At 49.5% G+C, this 16608-nt stretch overlaps 1 protein-coding gene across 2 annotated transcripts; it reads left to right on the top strand.

Annotated features, from left to right (window-relative positions):
* The first annotated feature begins 6831 nt into the window (after positions 1-6831).
* TAT (tyrosine aminotransferase) lies at positions 6832-16608 on the top strand. 2 transcript variants are annotated; one of them, XM_075039698.1, is made up of 12 exons: positions 6832-6957; positions 8613-8855; positions 9034-9138; positions 9933-10000; positions 10382-10540; positions 10717-10855; positions 11407-11459; positions 11824-11976; positions 12901-13029; positions 13469-13552; positions 15051-15149; positions 15921-16608. In XM_075039698.1, the coding sequence occupies exons 2-12, from the start codon at positions 8621-8623 to the stop codon at positions 16062-16064; spliced, it is 1368 nt and encodes a 455-aa protein (XP_074895799.1). In that variant the 5' UTR covers positions 6832-6957; positions 8613-8620; the 3' UTR covers positions 16065-16608. The 2 variants fall into 2 exon arrangements, with proteins under 2 accessions (XP_074895799.1, XP_074895800.1); XM_075039699.1 differs by having other exon boundaries at positions 6851-7035.

The following is a 16608-nucleotide window of genomic DNA, read 5'->3' as shown; positions in this document are numbered from 1 at the left end:
TTTAGATGCGTTACCTTATATTTATCCATACAGAATCAAATAGACCTCTTCTGTGTCTGTTTGCTGGAGGCCACTTCAGACAATATGATGTGACCTTTTTATCGGCTGCCCCATTTCCGTGTACAGTAATGTCCTGCTGCCCAGTGGGACTGGCTGCCATCCCATCCCAGGAGGCTGCTGAGCACAACCATCACCTTCCAGCAAAGGAGGCAATGAATTGTTCCTTTGTTTATTGGTGGTTGCTGGAGTGAAGGCAAGTGCCTAAGATCTCACCCATGCACAAATGTAAGAAGCATTTCCCAGGGCTGGTAAGGGCAGAGCTGCTTCAGGAAAGGCTGTGTGTCATGGGAAAAAAATAAACGCCGAACAATTCAGAAACACAGAGGGAAGCGTAGAAAACTCCACAGCCAGAGTGAATGCTTTTATCCAGGAGTCTGACCAAATGCTGCCTGGAAAAGATTTAGCATTGCAAAGAAATACCTTAGTTGCATTTCAGGAAAACAGACTTTTAGGGAAACAGGGTTACACCATGAGGTCTCAGACATTGTCTGAATATGTGCCCCAAGAGGTCCAAATTTGTCACTAAGATGCAGAAACACATTTCCTCCATCTGTAAGATTGGCAGCAACAGAACAATTTCTTCACCTTTCTGTCCTTGCAGGAGCAACGACAGCAACAACCCTACAGATTGATACCATAAGAAGCCTATAAACTGCAGTACTTCTGCACCTCAGCACTGTAGGAAAACACTCTCCTCAACATTTTGCCTGACTCTATGAAGGACAGGAGATCTGAAAACTCATCTTAAAATTTACTTAGTTTGGGAAAGAGAAGCAAAACAAAAGAATTCTTTGTTCAACACCCAGTTCAGAGGGGACAGGTGCTGGATGATGATGATGACATAGGAAATGAGGACACCATCGGGAGCTTAGGATGAGGGCTCTGGAGAAAGTGCAGATGCTCAGCAGTGAGGCTGTTGCATGCACCTTTTGGTGTACATACGTTGCATCACTCATGTTCATGTGTCAGAACCCAGGCCTCCTTGGTGCCATGCATAGGATGAGCTCAAAAGCTTTAGCAACCCTTTGTATACTTCTAGGATCACGGGCAGTGCCATTTTGCATAGCAGAGCTTCTAACTGCCATGAGAGGGATACGAACAACTAAGCTGAATAACTGTGGGTCACAAGAAGGGATGAAATAAGTGTTTCTTACACAGAATGTTGCTGCTGGTCATCCAACAACCTGACCTGAAGCTTTCTTTGGAATTTGTGATGTGCTGGAATTACTTGTTCAAAGAGAGAGCTGGGAAGCACTGCTCTGTTGATTTGGTGATGCATTCAGTGTTTTACTAGAGTGTTTGCTGCCAACAAGTGAGGTACAAACTTCAAGTCATTGTAGAACTGAGTTGATCTTACTCCATTTCTGTTGCTATATTGAGAATTGTTAAAAAAATGCTTTGCATCACTCCTGCTCAAAGTACCACAGCTGAGCTTGGTCAGCGTCATCTTCTTGATTCCTATTCTCACTGCCACAAGTAGCAGTCAGCAGAAGACAGCAACAGGAAGCTGAGGACACCGATATTAATCTTCAGCTCTGCTTTGGCTTCTCTTTAATTGTTTTTATTTTTGGCTCTTATGTTTCTGGCTGCTCCTGATGTCATTGCTGCACTAAGGGGAGGGAAGGGCCTGGCCTCGCTTGCCATGGGCCAAGAGCTCTGACCTGGTTCAGTGCCCTCCCTGGGAACTTGGAGGGTGAAGTGGAAGGAGCAAGTCATGAACTGCCTCATATTCCTCCAGTGTGAGGCAGCTGGGAGCTGCAGCACAATCACTGCTGAACACTACAGCCAAATTTATTGACTGTCCCACATAAATAAATAGTCACGGGAACAATGAGCGCAGCATGATGATGATGCAGCAGTGCTGCAGAAAAGAACTGGAGGTTATTGTGAATGATAAACTGAACTCAAGTCCACAATGTCATCCTGTTGCGAAAAAAACTAACATTGCTAGGGTGTATAAACAGGAAAGTCACATGTAGGACACGTGCAGAAATTCTTCTGCCCTGTGCTTCAGCACTGGTTAGGCCTTCAGTCTTGCACGCTGTGTTTCCAGAGACAAGTACATCAGCTGGAGGGGATCCAGAGGAAAACAAAAGAAAGCTCTAGAAATACAACCTGTGAGAAAAAGATTGATCTCAGTCCTCTCATTTGACACAACAGGTGTCTGTTAACAACTTGCATGCTTGTTAATAGGGAGATGTCTTAACAACTTGCAAACTTGTAAAAAAACTGCTGTCAAGAGGAGGGGAATATTTTGTTCTCCCTATCTGCTGTTGGCTTGGTCAGCAAGCAGCGAGCTTAGCTTGAAGCAAAAAGGATATGATTTAGGCACTCCCAAAACAACACAATACTTATTCCACAGACACAGACTCCACCACTTTGTAAGGAGATGAGCAGCTGCTGCTGGAGCAGATTGGTTGGGCAGATGGTGGCTTTCCATCACACGGGTTCAAATTCAGGGGTTCAAATTCAGTCATGAGTGGGGCTGGTTTGTCTGTGCTCTGAGAGAAGGAGGTGCCTGGTGCTGCCCACCCCACTCACTGCAAGCTCATGGTGTTGCCTTGCCCCACAAAGCCACCGTGCCCCTTTCCATCCCATCCCCATTGGCTGGTCACTGTCCCTGTGGCTTCAAGGCCATCAAGGGGGCAGCTGCCACAACAAAGCGTGCAACCTCTCAAGTCTCTGAAGTCATAACTCAAACACAGGGTATGCACTTACATAATGTTTACCTGGATGTAAGCAAAACACAAGGCTGGACAAGGTGTTTCTCTTCACTGTGCTTGTACCCAGGAGCCACTAACACTCACACTTTGTGGAGCATTCCTCTCAGCATCTGTAACAGGGCTTGCAAGTCTTTCATTGTGGCTGTTGGGCCTGTAGCTCACCAGTGCTTCCAACTCTCCATGAACCTGGAGTGCACTCTGTGTCTCTCAGCATGCCTACAAGGGACTTGGTGCCCAGGCTGAGCATGCAAGGGCCCTGATAGCTGCTGGACTCCTTCCCCTCCCCAGTGCTGCAATGGTCCGTGGCTGGGGAGAGCAATCTGGATTGCCCAGCACAGCTGGTATCAAGTTGCAGCACTGCATTTGCAGACACTGGGATTGTGGGAGGCCCACAGGATGCCATGGTCATGAAAGCATTTGGTTTTTACATTCCCTAGTTTTCCTGACGGAGGGAAATTGCAATTGTAGGAGGTAGGGCTCATTAAGGCAGGTATATTAAAGCAGCTGTTTTCAGCCTCGCCCAGGGCCTGCAGAAGAGAGCTCTACCAGGAGCCTCAGTGATACCAGAGTATCACTGTCCCTACTGCAACGCCCTGCATTCATGCACGGTGTGAACCACCTTGTTGCACTTTCAAAAGAAGTGCAGAGATCAGACAGGCCCCAGGTGCCAGTGCTCCCCTTTCCAAAGCCCAGCTCACATAGCTGGCAAGAGCACCCTGCAAACTGCTTGCTGTACACAGGCTACTTTTCCAGAATGAGGCTTCTCTAGCTAGACTCTGCAATTTGCCTTTTAATGTCTTTCCTATTTTCATTTCTGAGATCAAATCAAAATTGATCCTAAGTACGGGCAGATAGATAAAGTAGCTACTGTATATTTTTGAGTCACTTGGTTACTGGCTTTGAGTCCCTCTTCTGTGGGTTGTGTCATCTTCCTGGCTCTTAAACACAATGTTTGCACAGCTTTGTAGAATCTAGCTGGGGTTTTTTTTTTTGAGCTTTCTGCTCTGATTGTGCAAAGAGATAAGAGGTGCTATGCTCCATTTCAAGTGAACGCTGGGCAATGAAGATTGCTGGAGGCACAACCATCATTGCAGTTTCATCAGAGACTCATACAGATATATGTAGGTTTGGCACAGCAGTCCCGTCCACACCACCAGGCAGATTTAACTGTGAAGATGTGCATTTTCAGAGTGCCCATGTGACCTGACCTGTAACAGACAAGGTTTGTCCCTTGCATTTCAGGAGACCTGCTGCAGTGTTATAGAGATAAGTATGCTGTGGGAATCCATAAACAGTCACAAAATTAATGAGAGCCAAGGAGGCTTCATGGCTGTTTGCTCATCTAAATGAGAGATTAACAATAAATTGATTAAAAAAGAAAAAGGAAAAAAAAAATCACATATTTGGTTATTAAAAGCTGATTCAACTGGAAATGCAGAGACCAAACAGGGATTAGGTCACACGCATATTTGTGGATACCAGCCCTGAACTGGTTGGGGCTGTACCAGTGTCAGAAAGGAGCAGACAGAAACTGCTGAAAATAAAAGCAAAATGTGAGGCGGTAACTAGTAAAGTTATTTGCTGTTGACCTTGGTGGATTTTTGTGCAGAGTATCAGTTGGATGTCTGTCCCTGGAGCAGCACACCCTGAATGGGGGTGCAGGGCATATGGGCAAAACTTTACTGGTGCATGTCCTACCTGCAGCGTGACAGAGACACAGGTTTGTCAGTTCAGTGATGCCTGAGCCTGTGCTCCACTCAAGCAGCCATTTGTCAGTCCTGCTTTGTAACTGTGGCTGGTACTGGAAGAGGGAACTGCTTGCTCTTGCTGGCTTGGCCTCTGTTCAGAGAAACGGGACTCTGGGCCATCCTGGTACCAGAGCAAGGCAGTACTAAAAAGCATTGAAGTCATCACCAGTTTCTCCTTCCCCTAGGAAGAGACAAAAATTGCTCAAGCTACACAAGAAAGAAGGAGCTGAAGAGATATGCAACAAGATACCTGTGGGGGAGAGCCACTGAGGTAGAGGAGCAAACTTCAGGGGGGGAGGCTAGTCAGGACTAGTGGGGTACAGAAGTCCTGACAGTCAAGACAGCCAGCAGCCTTGCTGGCAGAAATGCATCCTGCAGGGTATGGCCACCTCTTTCACAGCACCATACAAGGGGTGTCTTGGCCATAGTTGTAGAATATGAAGTGCTGAGCTGTGAGCTCATGCTTCAGCCCCAGGAGGCTCTGTGCACCACAATTTGGTGGGGGGCTGCAGACCCCATGTGAGTGCATCCAGAGAAGGACTGGAGTCATGCAGAGAGAGGAGAAAGGCATAGCAATAGCAGGAGAAACCACTGACCCCGTTGTACGCCACTGTCCTCCCCCTGCTTCTGCCCAGGTCCTCAGCCTTATGTAAGTGGGTCTACTTATGTCTCCAGAGCCACATTTTTTTTCCCCTCTTGGCAGCAGGCTTCCACTGTGCCCTCCCCTGAACCCCACTGCTGTGTGCAGTATTATGGGTAGAGCCTGGTTGCGTCAGCTTCAGGGTTGTTGCTAGGCTGAACATGCAGCATCGTCCTTGAGGCCTCATATTTAACCCTGGCAGGGCTGCTGCATGGCAAGACATGGGGCCAGCTGGGGTAAGCGAGACAATAACCCATATGTGCTTGGAGAGGGTCTGCATGAACTTCTGAAGGTCAATCATGTCAGGCTTCAGTAAAAAGAAGAAAGAAAATAGTCTGGAACAGTGCAGCTCTCAGCAGAGTCCAAGCAGTTTCAATACAAGACATTTCTCTGTGGAGTCGTCCTGGTTTCAGGAGTGGTTTTGAAAGGTGCTATTCCTTGTCCAAAGCTACTGTGAGAGGCCTGCCAGCCAGTCTGGAGGTGAGGACCCTGGCCGGACCCTCTGGTTGCACCCTACCGCCTCCCAGCCTGCCTCCAGCCTCGAGTCCCTGGCCCCCACTGTGGCCTCAGCAGTGCCCATTGCAGCACTGTGGTCAATGGCAGGCCATGACTCCCCAGCAGCATCACCCCAGCCCCAACACTGAGGGAAAGAGCCGCTGCTCGTGCATGGGGAGGTGCAGCCCTATTGCTGGTGATGTAGTGAGCATGGGTTGAGTGCAAGTGCCTCCTCCTCCTCCCACGCAGGAGCAGGTGTAAACAGGCAAAAATCACAGTGAATGCTGGCCTCTGCAATGAAGGCATCAACAGTCCGGGTGCAAGAAGATTAGCAGGATCCCTCTTGTCCCTGAGCCACTCTGATCTCCGGCCATTTGCTGCCAAGGCAGGAAGGGAAGGCCTGGAGCAGCTCTTGGAAGACAGGGAGGGTGCAGATGCCTCTCATTTATCCCAGGCCTGCAGGAGTCAAGGGACAGGAAGGCATAGTTTTCACATCACTTAGCAAAAAAGGGCTTTCTGGGAATGGTGTCATCTGTGCTTTGCAGTACCATCAGAGCGGGAAGAATTGCATCATTTCTGATGAATTGCCAAAATTATGAGTTTGCTTGGGCCTTGCAGTGACAAAAAAAAAAAAACAAAAAACCAACCAAACCCCTAAACCTATGGCGACTTGAGCTTCCTTTAACCCTTCAGGTCCTGGTGCCTCCAAGACACCAGCTAGGGAAGTGTCTGCCTCCCTTCAGCCTATGGAGGAAGATGTCTCCCGATTGTAATGATGCCACAAACTGTCCTTTCTCAGCAGGTGCACTGGGAGCCCAGAGTGTTTGAGGTCAGGACAGACTGATGCTTTCCACAGGCTTTGGGGTCCATCAATCCACTCTTGGTGCGTTACAAGGTGCTAGGGCTGGACTACCTGGACTCTGTGCAGATTTGCTCCCCACAGTCTTTGAGGGCTGAGGGAAGTGGTGCCAAAGGGTGACAGCCCAGGGCCTCCAGGAAGCCAAGCTGTGTCCCTCTGTAGGCTGCCCCCAGAAAGAGTTAATGTGCAGGCATGTTCCAGCTGTTTGAAGTTAACACAGTTGCAATGGGGAGGAGAGGGCGTTTTTGGGTGGGGAGAGCAGCCCTCTCTGTGAGCCAATCGCTAAACAATTCAGTCCCAACGCCCAGTTTTGGGGCTTATTTCACGGGCATGAATTTGCAGGAAGTTCTTCTCAAGGGGATTTATCCTGGATGTAAAAGTAGGGACTGGACCCCCAAGCTTGTTGGTGTCTTCCTCTCTGTGCTGTAGAAGGTAAAGTGCTATGCTCTAGTACCTTGTTTCTTTCAGGGGGAGAAGTGGTGAGAGCTTTCCTGGCTGCCTACATTGAAGGTATCTATTGTGCCTGCGTCTGCAGCTCCCCTTTGCATGAGAGCCATGTTGCAGAGTGGTGTGAAGGCTCCGCTGGGATAGACTCTGCACTGTGCATTTGGGACTCAGCACTGCTGTTGAACTGAGATATATGGCTCATTTCTCTACTCAGTTTTTATGTAGCCTGGCTGCATGTTTCTTCAGCTGCCTTTCTTTTGGTAGAAAGGAGACCCAGAAGGTATTAGCAGCAGAGAAGCTTTGTGACCCTGTTAGATCAGCCTGAGTTGCTGTAAACAGGCTAATGAGGCACTGCTGGCAGAGTAACTGCAGCAGCATGGGGCATCTCTAGGTGCAAATTTCACTGAAGCAGTGAGAAGTTTGTTCAGATGGCAAATCCTGCCTGAACCAGGCAATACTACAACCCTTCCAGCTCAGTCTCTGCAGCAAGGAAGGGGTACCTGTGTTGTGAATATCTGTGAGCATGGAGCTAAGTCATTACCATCAAGAAAGGGCCACTGTTCACTGAATTGCCTTTCAGTGGAGTAGAGAAATAGGGCAGTACAGAGAGCATAAGCAGTTTGTGGCAGGATTACAAGATAGTGTGGCGGTATCAGCAATAGTAGGCTTGCTGGCTCAGGAGGTCTCTGCCTGTCCTGTGCCCTATTCCTAACATTCTGCAGGTGGAAAGCCCCGAGTCAGCAGCAGTTTGTAAGTAAGGCTTTTGCTGGCTGGGTCTGGCTTGTGCTCTGGGTATACATGCTGGGGTGCATGAGTCACTTTTGTGTGTGTTTTTCGGCCTAGAAGGCACCTGTTCCTCTGCTATGCCTTGCTTGTTACCCAGCCTTGAGCAAGACTACGGGCCCTTTGCTTAGGGTAGTGCCACCTCCCTGATTTTCCTCTTGGCTGTACCAGTCTTGCTCCATTTTCTAAGCACTGCCTTTTGATCTAGGGTCTCTGGGCTGGGCTGTTGCTCCCTGTTGCTCTACTGACAGAGACAAGTGTCTGTAACCTATACGCTACCACTGCCCAGGGCATCCTGATAACATTGGACCAGAACTACCTTTTTGGCATCTGAGATCTCATTTAAACAGTGCTGTGTTTCTGTCTACAGACTGGAGGGACTTTCTGGATGTGAATACACACAGCGGGCTGATCCTTGTGGTTGCAGCTTGAGGTGTGCAAGTTGATAGCTGGGGAAGGAGGGGGGTGTCCTAGCCCTGACCTTCAGTCAGTGGAACATTGAATCTGCAGTCAAGCAGTGACTACAACAGGCTGCTAACTCTTGACTGCTGGCTTTAGCAGGGCCCGCTCCTCCTCAGCACAGCAAGTCCATGCTAGGCAGTGGTGCAGCTAGCACAGAGAGGTGCCTTTATCTTTCCCATTGCATTGTGCTCTCACTTATGTCTGGGGTTTCACTCCATCCTGGCCCTGAATACAGCCCTACTTGCTGCTGCTGACTGAGTTGTCATAGGCAATAGGTAGGGTCTACAGATTTCAGAAGTTTTACTTCCGGAGAGTCGTGGTCTGTGTCCCCAAACAGCAGATCCCTTGTTTGGCATATGTTAACTAAGCCCAGGAAATCCACTTCACACTGACAGCTCACAGGATGGACTCGTACCTGATCCAAGTGAATGGCCACGGAGATCATGCCCCTATGCTGGATGTTCATCTCAAGACCAATGGGAACAGTATGTCGCTGGGGAAGGTGAAGGGCCGGAAGCCAAGATGGGCTGTCAGAGCTTCTGAAATGTCAAAGAAGACTTTCAATCCTGTCCGAGCCATCGTAGACAGCATGAAGGTGGAGCCCAACCCAAAGAAAGCTATGATCTCCTTGTCCTTAGGTGAGTGTAGTGCTGTGGCTGAAGCCTCCAGTCAGTGGGGTCAACTGTGTGGCTGGCAGATTGCAGGGCTCTGAAGCACAAAGCTTGTGCGAACACCCAGGGATAGGCCAGACAACCACACAGCACTGTGCCTGTCACAGATCAGTGAGAACTTTACTATTTTTCAATCTTTGAAAAGGAGACCCGACGGTCTTTGGAAACCTTCCCACAAATGATGAGGTCACGCAGGCTGTGAAGGAGGTTTTGGACTCAGGACATTACAACGGTTATGCTCCATCTGTTGGTAAGTTGACAAAGCTCTTCCTGTGAGAGTAGGACGAAGGCATGTGCCAGCTCCTACCCCACAGCAGGTATATGGAGCCCCCAGACATCTTTCCAGCAGCACCCTGCAGCTGCCCTCACCAATAGTCCGGTGAGCACACAAGCGAGTGTATCCCCCAGATACACCTGAGTGCCCTTCCCTGCAGGATCTGTTTGAGGCCCAGAGCCTCCTGCAGAAGCCATGTTTGCTTCCCCCAGTATTAGAGCAGGGCTCAAGACTGTGTCTCCCTGCCATGGGTTGCAGCCGAGTTCCTTTCTGATCTGCCTTGGCCAGGGCTCCCCCTGGGCTCCCTGACTTCACAGACAATATGAGCCTTGTTTGCAGTTAGTGCAAGAAGCATGCACAGAGCATAGAGCATGCCTGCCTCACAGGACACTCCATGTGATGACAGGGAGGGCTGCCCCTGTGCCGTCACTAAACAATGAAGGCTGTGCAATAGCACCTGGCCTCCTGCTGGGTCAGAGCAGCTCCCTGGCTACCCTCCACCCTGCCCCTGTCAAGTTCTGTGTCCAGGACATGCTGGGGCCAGAGCCTGCCTCCCTGCCCAGGGTCTGTCCCTGCTCTTGGCCTGCCTGGCCCAGCCTACGGGCTGCACGGTGCTTGGCCTGAGGCAGGACAGTCTCTGCCACCTTGGGACAGTGTCACTAACAAATGGGCTTCTGCCAGCTGGGCAGCAGCTGTGAGCCTTGTACTGGCAAGAAAAAGGAAACAGTCTGTAAAAACCTCCCTTCCATGTTTGGCTCTTCTTTCCCCAGGCTACCAGTCCTGCCGGGAAGCAGTGGCCGCATACTACAACTGCCCAGAGGCACCACTGGAGGCCCAGGTACTGATGCCCAGCTGAGGCACTCCTGCTGCAGCGCAGGCAGGGTGCTGCTGCCTGTGCCTACACCACATGGCATGGGGGCCCTGCCCCAGCTCTCTCCTTCCTCTGCCCAGCTGTGGGACTGAAGGCTAGCCCATGGCCTTGGCCCACAGCAGCCTCTTGCTGCTCTCATTCCCTGCCCTGAGCCCTTTTCCTCCACCCTCCTCAGGAGGAGGCTGAGGTCTCCAGCTGCTGGAGGTTTCCTGCTTTCAGTCAGGCTCTGGACTTCTCTCTTGCTGAGAAGCTCTAACCTGGCAGAGCCTGGGCATTATGTCACTCCTACGTGGCTGGGGCACTTCAGAGTGGCTGTGCTTTCTGCTGACTCCTCTGTGCTCTTGGTAGGATGTCATCTTAACGAGCGGCTGCAGCCAAGCCATAGAGCTTGCCTTGGCAGTGCTGGCCAACCCAGGCCAGAACATCCTGGTGCCACGACCTGGCTTCTCCCTCTACAAGACTCTGGCATTGTCCATGGGGATTGAGGTCAAACTCTACAACCTCTTGGTAAGTGGTGGCAGGCCTGGAAGGGGCAGCCATGACATTTCTGTCTCAAATACCCTGGTCCTGCCTGGGAAGTGGGTGAAGAGGACCTGAGCAACCCCGGTCACCCTGTCACACCTCACCCTGTGTGGCAAGTACAGTTCCTCAGCTGTTACTTCCCCTTCTTTTCACTTTACTAGCCAGAGAAGGCCTGGGAAATTGATTTGAAGCACTTGGAGTCTCTGGTGGATGAGAAGACAGCTTGCCTTATTGTGAACAACCCGTCGAACCCCTGTGGCTCTGTGTTCAGCAAGAGCCACCTCCAGAAGATCCTGGCAGGTGAGCCTGCCTGTGTGTATCTAGGGCATGGTTGCAGTCTAGTATCTGCCCACGTTGCCTATGTCTCGATTACTGCAGCACCATGGGCTCAGGGCTTTGCTTCTCTCCTCATGACTAACTCCAGCTCAGGAAGCAGGGCTTGCTCAGTGTGAAGGTGTTGCCCTATCTGGGCAGGAACATGCAGAGGCTGTGTCTTGCTCTTCCTCAAACACTCTGTGTGGCTTGGACTGCTCATTTCTTCACTCTGGCTCTGCAGAGGGAGTGTTCACAGGGAGCCCTACGCTTCCTGAGCCCTGGCCTGTCAGTGGGAGGGCTGTGCTGCCTGCCTCCCCCCCCCCCCCCCCCCCCAGGTGAGAGCAGAACTAGGCTCAGCCAGGGCAGGGATCTCCAATGCTTGGACTCTCCGAATGAACAGTCTGTAGGAGGAAGATCGGGACCCTCTGCCCTGGGACAGAGCTTCCCTCAGAGCCCTGCCAGGCCCTGCAGCAAAGGGCAAGTCTGCTCCCATGGAGGATGCAGGGTGGCCAAGCTGAATACCCTCTCTCCTACAGTGGCATCAAGACAGTGTGTGCCCATCCTTGCTGACGAGATTTATGGAGACATGGTGAGTGTCAGTTGCAGTTCTTTGCACCCTCATGCTGCCTGTCTTTTCTGATGCACTTGCCCTTTGGCTGTGGCAGCCAGGTCTCTAGAGGTGAGTGACAGCTCTACTCCCCTCTACTGTGTCTGCGTCCATGCCTAGAGCTCCCAGCCCTCTGGTTTGCAGTCCTGGGGCTCATGTCCAGCTCCTTTCCTCTTCCCAAACAGAAGTGCACTTACCATGTTCATACCTTGAAGCTGGGAGCTTTCACCATCAATTTCGCATCACTTCCCTGACTGCCTTCTCGTTGTGCCTCATGCACACCTCATGCACACACAGCTCTCACAATAAGAGGCGGGGACAGCCCTAACACAGCCTCCTGTCGCAGGTGTTTGCTGACTGCAAATATGAACCCATTGCAACTCTCAGCACCAGTGTGCCAATCTTGTCCTGTGGTGGCCTGGCAAAGCGGTGGCTAGTCCCTGGCTGGCGGATGGGCTGGATCCTAATTCATGACAGGAGAGACATCTTTGGTAATGAGGTGAGAACCGCTGAGTGTTGCTGTCATGGCAACAGCCCTGCAGTGTCTTCAGTGTGTGGATCACCAGGGGTTTAACTGATACAGGCAGGCATGCACTACTCTTCTGCTCTCACAAGGATGCCACCCAATTGCTTACATGCTTTTCTGCACCTCTAGGCTTTTCATGTCCCTTCCTTTACTCCCATCTGCTCCCATACATGGCCTTCTACCCACATTTACACTGTAACACACTCCTTGTCTTTGCTGCTCTTTCATAGATGCCTTGTCCTTTTTGTATGCTTCTAATTACTTCTCTTCTCAAATAGCTCCAGTGAAGGTCTACTGAAGGTATTGCATGGCTTATCCAGCATGTGGACTCCATGTGTGGTCTCTGTGTGCTCTTATATGGTTTCTTCTAAAAGTAAGAACAAAGCATCTTGCAGTGCTGCCAGTGTTTTATCTGGCTATTTGTTCAGCTGTGTTACAAGAACAACCATCTACTGCAGTGACCTTTCCACCTAGAGGGCTTCCTGCAGAGGAAGAGGGAGAAGAGAGGACCAACTGAGTGAGCAGAAGAGCTAATGTTAGTTGTCCCTACCTGGCTTTGAAAGTGTGGATTGTGGGCCCAAACTTAAGGGAAATGCAAAGTGGTGTTTGGAACAGCTCTGGCTTTATTTGTATTAGCTATATTCCAGCCTGATTTGAGTCAGATTGGGAAGCTCCAAAGGTTGTCTCTCTTGGCATTACAGTATGCAACTGAGAATGACACTGTAAATAGTCTGTGAATACCTGGCATATAGTCAAGCAAATGTTCTTTAGTACTCTGTATGCTCACTGAAGAGAGGGGTGGGAACAGCTGTAGAAATATGGAGAGTAGGCCTTGGAGGTGTCCCTTTCCTTCAGGGAAGCACAGTCTGAGCTGCAAATATCACCATCTTTTTTAAGATCAGGGATGGCCTTCTAAGACTGAGTCAAAGGATCCTAGGACCCTGTACAATTGTCCAAGGAGCACTGGAACGTATCTTGCACCGAACACCCCCCGAGTTCTACCACAACACCCTCAGCATCCTCAAGGTAAACAGGCTGTAACAGGTCAGTACAGTTTGTTCATGGATTGTTTGGAGGGAATTATATCTCTCTAGCTCATCATCCCTCCCCACCCTGCTTCAAGGTGCAGTTCTGTCTGTGACTAGGAGAGCCCAACGAATCCAACTCCAGCAGGAGACGTGGTAACTGGGGCAGAAATATTGGCTGTGATAAGTTTCAGGTAGCCCAGTCCTGCAGCCGGAGCTGGTGACCCAGGGGATGGGTTATTTGGCACTGACCTGCTGACCTCAGCTCAGTCATACCTGATGTACTCAAGGCCATGATCACCCATGCTGTTTGCATTCGTTGTCCCTTTATTTGCAGTGGGCAAACCTGTTTATAGTCCTGGTCCAGAGCTTGGCTTCCATTCGCTGAGCTGCTTCCTGGAATTTCTCCTGTTTTGAAATTTCTTCTTTCTGCTTTTCAGTCCAATGCTGACCTTTGTTATGCTGCCTTATCAGCTATCCCTGGCCTACAGCCTGTCCGGCCAGCGGGAGCCATGTACCTCATGGTAAGTGAGGAGAGTGACATGCCATTTCCAGATCATCAATGCTTGCACTAGGTCTCATTGCCAGTGCTTGTCAGTGGTTTCAGATTGGTGCTTGGCACCAGGTCTCTGTTACCGTGTATTTTCACATTGCCCTGTGCAGTAGATATATCCCTTGGTCACTTTAGAAGGCCAGAACATGTCGTTCACTTCTCACATAGCACAGGCTGGTACATTTCATCCACTTGCTCCTGCACAGTACTCAATGACTTGTACTTTGCAAGACAACGTTGTTTTACCTGGATTTGAAGCCAGCTGGCAATGGGAAGCCCCTATACTACAAGCCAGACTATCATACCTCCTGTTGAATACGTAGCCTTCTTCCTACTAGCCTGTCTGTCTTCTGGCTATGCTGTTGCCTCTTTTTCTGCATTTTTCCATACCTGTTTTTTTGTGTTTTTTTTTTTTTAAACTTTTGTGATGTGGTGCAATTTCCTTTTTCATCTCAACAAGCTCAATTGAGACATTTAAGTCTCTTAAGTTTATCACATTTTTAATCTTTTTTTTTTTTTCTCGTACTGTCTCCAGTTTTTCATCAGGTTTTAAAAATGTGGACCCGGAACTGGAGAATACTGCAATAACAGTCTTACTCATGTTCTATAGATAAGTCTTTATCAGTTGACCCTGTTTTGCATCTTACTGATAGCTACACACATCATTCTGCCTATGTTCTTTGCGTAGAGGCATAGTTCTAAGATTCTTTCACACCTATTGTATTTCTGCAGTATCTGAACATTTATTTCAGATTTAATCATTTGGTAAAACTTTTCTTCCACTGGCTTTTTCAGAACTTCTGCATGCAAATTATCTCACCTGGTTTGTTTAAGAATATTTTCATGAGATATTTTAAATAATCTTTGGCTATAAACAAATGGCTAGGATATCACTGTCTTTATGTGATAAAGGGACAGCCTCCTTCTTTCCAAATACAGGACAGAAATATTTATTGAAGACTTAAGCATTTCTGTGTAATTTTACCAGTTATATCATCCTACAAGGATTTGTTTTGTTTGTGATATTCTAGACCTTGCTATCTTTCTTTTTTTCTTTTTTTTTTAAACCAAAACACTAGTTTGGGTTTTTCTGACTGCATGGATTTTTTTCCATGACAGAATTATTAATGTATATTGACTACAGTTATCTCCCGAGCTCTTTTTTAATACCAGATTTATTCCTTTTCACTTCTAATTGGTTACTGTATCTTTGTGATCAGTTTTTTACTAAAGTTGTCCTTAACTGAAATTCCAGCTTTAGGTAGTTAATGACTACTTCTTAACGAAGCCCCAATGTTCATTTATATGTTTCTGTTTGTGTCTTACATTCCAGTCAGCCCAAATCACGAGCAAAAATTGAGGGCAGACAGCTGCACTTGACTGGGAAGTTGTTGGGCCATGTGGGTAAGCAGGGACACTGCAGATAGTTTTGGTACCCTTGGTTGCTATGTTACATCCCTCTGCTGCAGGTTGAGATTGAGATGGAGCATTTCCCTGAGTTTGAAAATGATGTGGAGTTCACTGAGCGACTCATCTCAGAGCAGTCTGTGTTCTGCCTGCCAGCCACGGTGAGCCTAATGCTGAAAGCCCCAGGGAGCTGTGGGGCCAAAGCATGGGGAAGGAAGCAACAGGGCTTTGCAGCTCTGAGCTCTGGGGACAGGTTGGGAGTTGTGTGTGCAGTGTCCATGGTCTGTAATGGTGTGCATGTGCTGGCTGTGAGCTCCGAGCACTGTGTATAGGGATGGGGACTAGCAGCCTCTGGCTAACAGCCCTTGGTCAGGCTGCCAACATCTTCCCAGCTCCAGGCTTGCTCTGCATTTCTCAAGTTGGCAGAGCTGTAACCCTGAATGCTATGTACCCCCACACCTCCTTGCTGAAGCTGCTCTCTCAGAGGCTTGGGACTGCTCCAACCTATGTTTCTTTCTTCGCCCTGTTTCCAGTCTCCCACCCCTGTAGGCACAGGGATGGACTATAGGCTGAGAACATCTGTGCCCTGTGCCCACCTCCTTCCAGCTCCACTTGCAGCATTAAATACAGACTGGGCCTTGGACACTCTCCAGCCCTCTCCTTCCCTAGCTCCTTCCAGCCCATTTCCTGGGTCCTGCATAGTCCATACAGAGTCCTTTGGCCTGTCACCCTCACAGCATCACATCTATACAGATAGAGATGGGAGATTTGCTTGGAGCAGAAGAAACAGTCTGACTACCCAGCCCTGCTGTCCTCAAGTCTGTCCTACACTGACCATTTTCACTTGCTGATGCAGTACATGGCCCCAAGGCAGGGCTCAAACTACAGTGCTATGCCAGGTAATCTGCCAGCTTCATCTTTTCTCATTTCAGTGCTTTGAGTACCCAAACTTCTTCCGTGTGGTGATCACTGTGCCTGAGGAGATGATCTTGGAGGCCTGCAGTCGCATTCAGGAGTTTTGTGAGATGCACTACCAGGGTGCTGAGGGGGCCCAGGATCTGGAGTGTGACAAGTAGCCACAGCTGACCTCCTCCCTCTGCCAGGCTAGACCTTGTGTGAGGCAGCAGCTAGGCAGGCAGGGCTGCTTCCAGCAAGCCCCACATCCCCCTGCCTGCAAGCAGCTGCTGTCCTACTGCTTCACTTTTTGTGCTCCACAGACCCCTCAGCACTATGGGAAGAAGCAGCCACTTCTCTTTCCTCCACTACTGCAGCTTGCACACCCTCTGGCATCCAGTGCTTGTAGTCTCTATATACTCTGCATGTGCACCCTGTGTTGGACTGTGCTGCCTGCAAACCAGCTGCAGGCAGGGGCATGTGGCTGCTCCTGTGCCAGGCCCCATGTGGCCAGTAGCTCCTGTGCTGGCTGCACTTCCCCTTGGGGACAGGAGAAGGCAACTGTCTGTCTCGGAGCACAAGAGAAAAGTACCCACCTCTCACTTACCTGTTGTTACCTTAGGAGGCCAGAGCTCTTTATACCGAGCCCTTTGCGTGACAAAGGGAGTAAGTTATTGTTACTTTTTTTATTAATAAACATTCTGATGTGCCCGTCCCTGCACTGTG

Source organism: Buteo buteo, chromosome 11, assembly GCF_964188355.1.
Source record: "Buteo buteo chromosome 11, bButBut1.hap1.1, whole genome shotgun sequence".
Taxonomy (NCBI): domain Eukaryota; kingdom Metazoa; phylum Chordata; class Aves; order Accipitriformes; family Accipitridae; genus Buteo; species Buteo buteo.
The sequence above is the reverse complement of the archived record's forward strand: the minus strand, read 5'-3'. Positions and strand labels throughout refer to the sequence as shown.